Genomic DNA, 8270 nt, shown 5'->3' with positions numbered 1-8270 from the left:
AGCCCATACAGGACACGTCTCCCTCATTCTCTGTGTGTATATACAGTGTATACAGGTAGTATATACAGTACAGCCCATACAGGACACGTCTCCCTCATTCTCTCTGTGTATATACAGTGTATACAGGTAGTATATACAGTACAGCTCATACAGGACACGTCTCCCTCATTCTCTGTGTGTATATACAGTGTATACAGATAGTATATACAGTACAGCCCATACAGGACACGTCTCCCTCATTCTCTGTGTGTATATACAGTGTATACAGGTAGTATATACAGTACAGCCCATACAGGACACGTCTCCCCTCATTCTCTGTGTGTATATACAGTGTATACAGGTAGTATATACAGTACAGCCCATACAGGACACGTCTCCCTCATTCTCTCTGTGTATATACAGTGTATACAGGTAGTATATACAGTACAGCCCATACAGGACACGTCTCCCTCATTCTCTCTGTGTGTATATACAGTGTATACAGATAGTATATACAGTACAGCCCATACAGGACACGTCTCTGTCTTTCTCTCTGTGTGTATATACAGTGTATACAGGTAGTATATACAGTACAGCCCATACAGGACACGTCTCCCTCATTCTCTGTGTATATACAGTGTATACAGGTAGTATATACAGTACAGCCCATACAGGACACGTCTCCCCTCAGAGCTGTTATCTCTCAGTCGTTCAGTTTGGCGCCAAGCGTTCCCCCGGACTGTACCATCTCCCTCGGGGGGAGTCACTCCTCTCCTGACCCCCGCACAGTCCCGGGCCGCCGCTCCCGTTATTACCCGCTCCTCTATCCTCTTCAGTAATCCCGTCCCCGCCATTCTCCTCATCCCCGGTGCCGTCTCGTCATCCCTGCGAGAAGCTCCTCCCCCCGCCAGTTACTCCGGTCCTCTGCGCCTCAGAAGGAGGAGACCGCCGCCATTTTGTATGCTGGCGGGAGACTAAGCGGCGACCCCGAACCCCCGGGACAGCGGCCCGTACACACCGAGCGGCCCGGAGCAGCAGAGCAGGGGCCCCCGGCCGCCGACAGCCATGTACATCAAGCAGGTGAGCGGCGGGGATGCGGCCTGTGGGCTGCGGGAAGGCCCGGGCCTGGAGTCCGCCCGTGTGAGGGGGAGCCCCGCGTCCTGCGGACATACACTGCGGGGCTCCTCTCCGGCCTGCTGGGGGTTGTAGACCCTCACCTCACACCTGTGGCGCTTCACCTCCCAGTATGCACTGGATGGCTGGGACTTGTAGTCCTTCAGCCTCCTCCTCTGCAGACGGAACCCGAGTTACCGAAATGGCGCAAGTCGCCGCACACACCTCATCATTGCGCCTTTTTCGGGTGACACTAGTGAATGTTGATGTGCGGCTGGGGGCGGGGTCTGTTAGTCGCAGATGTGCGACATATGGATGCGTTTTCTGTGCAGTGCGGCTTCCATCATTGCTGTCTATGGCGCCATGCAGAGCTGAGGGTCTGCTACAGGTGTCTGTGAGGCGCACACAGCCCTTCTCCTGCCCCTGGCTGCCCAGGCATGATGGGAGTTGTAGTTTTGTATAGGTTACAGCTTACAGAGCACTGTCTCTATTACCAGGAATGGGGAAGCTGCTGCAGAACTACAACTCCCATCATGCCTGGGCAGCCAAAGCTTTAGAGGTCACATGTCCCCTGTATGCTGTGGGGGTGCGGAGGATATGGGGGTGCAGTGCTCTGCTATCTCCATCAGGCCTGGAGTGTTAGGGCCCAGGGGTCAAAGCTTTGGCTGCCCAGGGATGATGGGAGTTGTAGTTTTGTAACAGCTAGAGGGTGGCCGGTCTTACACCACATGTTATAGTCAATCATACAAGCAATAAAATTTACATGAGCGCAAGTATTATAAGGTCACTGTCATTCAAAAAAAAACAAAAAAACTTGACTTGTCAAAAGTTTTGATTGGTCCTTGTTCAGACCCGTACTGATCATGAGAACAAGACCGATCTAAGGGCAGCCATTCATCTCCTGGCTCTGTCACATGAGGAGTCGGATTCCTAATGAAAGTCTATGGAGCTTACAACTCTTAGGGCCCTATTCCACCGGACGAGTTTGCGTAATCGTTATTGATTAACGACTTCAAACGACCGCTATTGCAAAAGACCTGAAAACTTCCACTCATTTCCATGGAACGATAATCATTACTTATGATCGTATTTGCGATCGTTTTTTCTTCGCTATTTCTTTGCTATTGCGTTTGTATCTACTGAGAACGACCAAACGATGTCTTATTCAATACGAACGATTTGCGAACGTGCAACGATAAAAATAGGTCCAGGTCTTATAAAGCGATCAACGATTTCTCGTTCGGTCGTTAATCGTTAACTGCATTTCAACTGAACGGTTATCGTTTAGATTTGAACGATTTAACGATAATCTGAACGATAATCGTCCGGTGGAATAGGGGCCCTTAGGGTCCTATTCCCCAGAGTGATAATTGGCCAGATTCTGCCCGATTATCACTCTGCTGAATAGAGACAACGATCAGCTGATGATCGTGTCATCGGTTGATCATTTATTTACGTTCAATCCTAAAATCATTGGGCACCGACCGCGTATTGCTGCGTTGAATAGCGATGCGTGGCGGGCGACCGACTATTTCACAAGCACCATACATTACTTAAGCATGTTGCAGGTCTTCTCCTGCGCTCCTTCTTCCTCCCGGTCCCGCTCGCAGCAGCAGCTTTAGTGCGGCCTGTTTGAGCTGACAGACCGCTCAGCCAATCACTAGCCAGGACCACCGCGGCTGTCAACTCAGACAGGCCACACCAAAGCTGCTGCTGCACACGGGATCGGGAGGAAGAAGGAGCGCAGAAGACCTGCAACATTCTTAGCTAAAGTATGGTGTTTAAACTAGGGCTGCAAGGACGTTGGTAACAAAGTCCCTGCAGCCCTCGCTAAACGATTATCGTCCTTGTAATAGGCACAGTAAACGAGCGCCGATCTAGCAGATCGGCGCTTGTTTACATTATTGATCGGGCCCCCATCGGCCTGTGGAATAGAACCCTTAAGGCCCTATTCCACGGAACGATTATCGTTCATATTCGGCCGATATCGGCCGCTACAGACGATAATCGTCCCGTGGAATAGAGTGCAACGATCAGCAGACATCGTTCATGTTGGCTGATCGTTGCAGTTGCTTGTTTTCCAACATGTTGAAAAACAAGCGACTGATATAGCAGCGATCTGCTGCCGTCACTCCATTGAATAGGAGCTTTGGCAGCAGACGCTGCTATATCCTATGGGCTGCCCGGACGATCAGCGATCCCCCGGGCAGCCCCCCCGCAGCTCCCCGCCGCCCCCTCCCGCACTCACGCGCTCGCTGCCGCCGCGTTGAATAGCGGCGGCAGCGAGCAGGGAACGAGGAGCAAACGAGCGCTGAGAGCGCTCGTTTGCTCCTCTAAACGACCGGTGTAATAGGCCCATTACTTTCTGATGCAGAGCAGGGAGCAGTCCTCTCCCCGCTCATTCTCCCAATCAGTACGACTCTGAACACTCAGACAAGGACCAATCAAAACTTTTGGCATGTCTTTATGACCTGTTCTTTGTTTATAGTCTGCTCCTGGCTTTGGCTTCAATATTCTGTCAAATAAATCTGTCTGCGTAAAAGGACCCGTAGGCCGCATTCACGTGTTCCATGATTACAGTCTGTGCAGGGAACATGGGCTGTGGATTGGATTCACGGACCTCTCGGCATCATGTATTAATATGATGCCGGGAGCTCCACAACTTTGCAGATCTTCCTGGCACTGTACTGACTCATTCTCTATGGGCGTCGGACCCATCTCTGATGAGCGCGTGCGCGGCTTCAGGCGGGGATATTTCGGCTGCAGGGCGGGCTCCGGGACTTCGTGGAAGCGGTAAGTATATGGGTCTGCGCCGGGGGGCCGGCCGGGCTCTGCCCCAGCACGGGGGGGTTACAGGTTCCCTTTAAACTGTTCTGAAGCTTTCGGTATCATAATGATACGTGATGCTGGGAGGTCTTTAAATCTGGGCCAGGGGACGTGGTCTGTTCTTGCTGCTGTTAGTGATCTGAATAAAGTTGATATCTGAGGATCTGTTTTGTTCTTCCAGGTGATCATCCAGGGCTTCCGTAGCTACAGAGATCAGACCATTGTGGATCCTTTTAGTTCTAAGCACAATGTGATTGGTAAGTAAAATTGTTGACCCAGCTCTGCGTATAAGAATGCTCCCTGGTCCCTTGCTGAGACCAGGGAGGAGGTGGCTGAGGGAAACAACGTCTACTCACCTCCTCGGTTCCAGCGGCGGGTCCCGCATCGAGGCCGCTCCGGTTCCTGGCCGTATCCTCAGGTCTCAGGTCCCCTCAGCCAGTCAGTGACAGAGGCGGGATCTGAGCGGACTTGAAATGGATCCCGCCTCCGTCACTAACTGGCTGTGCGGACCTGAGATGTCACGTCTCGGGCCCGCGTCAGACACCAGGAAGCGGCCGGGGACCGAAGCGCCGCGTTCTGGGAGCCGCCGCTGGAACTGGGGAGGTGAGTGGATGTAGTTTCCCTCAACCACCTCCTCCCCATCCCCCCGGGATTACCCCTTTAACTGTTAACTGAGGGTCCTATTTCGTGGGCCAACTACGGCCCAATCATTTTAGTAAACAAGTAAACAAGCACCAGTCTTCTAGATTGGCAATCGTTTACTGGACCTATCAGACAGCCCAATAATAAGACAGTAATGGCTGCATGGACATTGTTAGTGATGTCCATGCAGCCCTTGCCCAACCACTAGATACCTTACCTCTCTCTGCTCCCAGTCTTTTCTCCTGTGCTCCGCTGCTTCCCGGTCCACCACGGCCTGTGATTGGCTGAGTTGCCTGTCAGCTGACAGGACGTTCAGACAAGGCAGCTGCCGGGACCGGGAAGCTGCGGAGCACAGGAGATAAGACCGGGAGCGGGGAGAGGAAAGAGGAAAGGTATCTGGTGTTTGGGCAATCGTTAGTGATGCACGGTCGGCGCCTGATGATTTTAGGTCCAAACCTAAAACAGCGATCGGCCGATGATGATTGTCTCTATTACACAGAGCGATAACTGGCCGACTTGGCCCGATTCGGTCGATTATTGCTCCTTGTAATAGGGCCCTGACTCTCCCTGATAATTGACGGCTGAGCTCTGCCACACATGCATGTGTGTAAGGAGGCTGACAGGCCGCTGCTTCTGATAACACAGAAGTGTCAGAATGTTAAAATCCAACTTGCCTTTTTTGCATTGACGTAAGTAAATATGTAACTCCACAATTAAAAGTTCTCTGGGACCCTCCTGGGTGTGGGGATATGTTCCTTTCTTAGTGTGATGTGTGGATCCCTCTGAAGTGTATGTAGTCACTGCTGCTCTGTCATAACACTAACAAGCTATAATTTTTTTTTTCAGTGGGAAGAAATGGATCCGGCAAAAGTAATTTTTTCTATGGTAAGTTCAGCTGCTTCCTCTTCCTATGACTGCTGTACAGCTTCATATGTGTCCTTTAGGGTCCATTTACACAGAAAGATTATCTGACAGATTATCTGCCAAAGATTTGAAGCCAAAACCAGAAATGGATTTGAAAAGAGTAGAAATCTCATTCTTTCCTTTATGACCTGATCTCTGTTTATAGTCTGTTTCTGGCTTTGGCTTCAAATCTTTGGCAGATAATCTGTCAGATAATCTTTCTGTGTAAATGGACCCTATGGTACTTTTACACGGAGCGATAATTCGTCCGATAGCACGATTAACGATTTTGAATGAACAATGTTTTTTTTTATAACTATCAGCGTTTAGACGGAACGATACATCATACAGAAAAATCGTTATGCGATCGTTTTGCAATCGCTTAAGCCTATCTCACATATAGGTGAAATCGTTAAAAGACTTTACACGGAACGATCTGCGAATTTTTTGCGAACGACCAATGATAATTTGAGAACCTGTTGAAAGATCAAAATGAACGATTTCTTGCTCGTCGTTTGATCGTTCGCTGCGTTTACACGTACGATCATCGTTTGAATTTGCAAGATAACAATCGAATTCGAACGATAAATCGTTCCGTGTAAAAGGACCATTAGTGTGTAAATGGAGTTAGGTGGATGCAGGCAATTTACATCTAATTGCATTGATGCACTGTTTTTTGGCAGTCTCTTCAGTGTTAAAGGGGTTATCCAGCACTACAAAAACATAGCTGCTTTCTTTCAGAGGCAGCATCACTTTTGTCTCCAGGTCAGGTGTGGTGCACCCAAATTGGAGACAAGGGTTGTGCTGTCTCTGGAAGAAAGTGGCTGTGTTTTTGTAATGCTGGATAACCCCTTTAACCCCCTAAGCATCACTGTCCATTGTAAGAGTTTTGACATGTCATTATATATGTCAAAAGAAATAGATTTCAGTAGGTCTCACTGCTGAAACCTGCTGCAATAACAAGATACTGCTGGTGGGGAGTGCACGTCGGTAGGCTTCTCTCCCTGGCCGGCTGAAAATCCAACTCTTTGGGTGGGTTCACACTGAGGAATTTTCGCGGATGAATTCAGCGGAATTCCGTTGCCTGGACGCACGCACTGTGTGTCCACCGTGCGTTAGCCGGCCCATAGAAAGGTGTCTATGGAGCCGTCGGAAAGGCGCGTGGCCGTTTGTGCGTCCACGAGAATTCCTCAGTGTGAACCCACCCTTTCACTGTTGGGACTATTAAGAAGCGAAAGAGCCAGATGTGATTGAGGGCTGGAGAGCTGCACTCTGCTTTGCGGTCTCTACCCATGCGGCATCACAGCAGGTTTTAGGAGTGAGACCCAATGTGACGGTAACAATTAAATAAATATTTGCCCTGATTTTACATTGGACATTACAACAATTGTTGTTTATCACTTCTACCTTCTCAGTGATCGCCAAAGCATTCTGAGACAGCAGTGCCAGGTTTAAGTAGCAGAGTCCGATTTTCCTGATGAAATTAACCTGGGTTTCCCAATACTGGGGCAACAATAACAGGCAATAAATATATGTAGTATGAAAATAATAAAAAAATATATATATATTCATGGAAAGAGCAACACAGCAGCTTGGCACTGCCTCTCCACGTTGTCGTGAGTCAGTCATAAAAGTGAATCCTTTTAAGATGTGACCGAGACGTTATGGTTCCATTCCTCATCACCAATTATTGTGCTTTTGAGTTTTAGGTGTTAAAAAACAGGTTCTTGTTGTTACTAAAAATTATTTTTTTTATTTTACAGCCATTCAGTTTGTGCTCAGTGATGAGTTCAGCCACTTGCGCCCGGAACAGCGTCTGGCTCTGCTACATGTGCGTAAATATCATTTTGTTTTGAACGTTTTATTCTTTCTTTGCAAAAATTCTATAGCGACTACACCGTACACAAGTGTTTATCATAAGCATGCCTTGTTTTTAGAGTTTGTTGCATACGTTTTGTAGCATTTTTTTTTCCTTTTGTCTTTCAGGAGGGAACAGGCCCTCGAGTCATTTCAGCTTTTGTGGAAATCATATTTGACAACTCTGACAACCGTCTGCCGGTGAGAAATCACAGATAAATGTTCCTCGTCTTTTGCCTTAATTTGTTGAAGTTCTTTTTTTTTTTTTCTTTTTTTAATTACAAGAATGGATTTCTTTCTAACTAGATTGACAAGGAGGAGGTTTCCCTTCGAAGAGTTATTGGGGCCAAGAAGGATCAGTATTTCTTAGACAAGAAAATGGTGACGTAAGTGTTTCTTATGAGGAAGGATGGCGGGCATTAATATACGTGTAAAACAGCCATGGAATATCATTATATAATGACTGAGACACTTGTTGTCTGTGGGACAAGAACATTGCTATTTATTCAGGTGCACGAACCCTTGTTACATCACATTCACTTTATAACTATGTAACTATATATTTTGCCTGTAGGTGGCGCATAAACCTAAGATTGAATCAGTTAGGAGTATGACTGTTGTGTACAATCAGCCACTCCTATAATGTCATTGCCATTGAATTATGGTAAACTCATGGCTTTACTGTTACATTATTTTTTTCTAAAACGTTGTGTGATAATAGCAAATGTTCTGGTGCCCTTCGTAGTTGTCTTCTGGTAGGGAATCATTTAGGCGTAATTTTACCAATTGTAACCAAATCCAAACATTGTGGATCATTGGCTTAAGTGGCAGTGCAGCCAAGATGTATGATGTTTTTTCAGTTGGGTTACTTGTTCTCAGTTTTCTCACGAATTTGCAGTTTGTATTAAATAACGTGATCATTTTACAGATTATATATATATATATATATA

At 47.5% G+C, this 8270-nt stretch overlaps 1 protein-coding gene across 1 annotated transcript in view; it reads left to right on the top strand.

Annotated features, from left to right (window-relative positions):
* Positions 1-720: 720 nt before the first annotated feature.
* Positions 721-8270, top strand: part of SMC3 (structural maintenance of chromosomes 3) — a 29608-nt gene continuing 22058 nt past the window's right edge. Inside the window, exons 1-6 of the mRNA XM_069979793.1 lie at positions 721-1059; positions 4100-4175; positions 5407-5445; positions 7227-7294; positions 7450-7521; positions 7627-7706. Of these exons, the coding sequence (XP_069835894.1) occupies positions 1045-1059; positions 4100-4175; positions 5407-5445; positions 7227-7294; positions 7450-7521; positions 7627-7706 (350 nt within the window). The 5' untranslated portion in view covers positions 721-1044. The remainder of the gene's footprint in view (positions 1060-4099; positions 4176-5406; positions 5446-7226; positions 7295-7449; positions 7522-7626; positions 7707-8270) is intronic.

Source organism: Dendropsophus ebraccatus, chromosome 8 (genome assembly GCF_027789765.1).
Source record: "Dendropsophus ebraccatus isolate aDenEbr1 chromosome 8, aDenEbr1.pat, whole genome shotgun sequence".
Taxonomy (NCBI): domain Eukaryota; kingdom Metazoa; phylum Chordata; class Amphibia; order Anura; family Hylidae; genus Dendropsophus; species Dendropsophus ebraccatus.
This window is presented reverse-complemented; position numbering and strand designations above follow the sequence as displayed.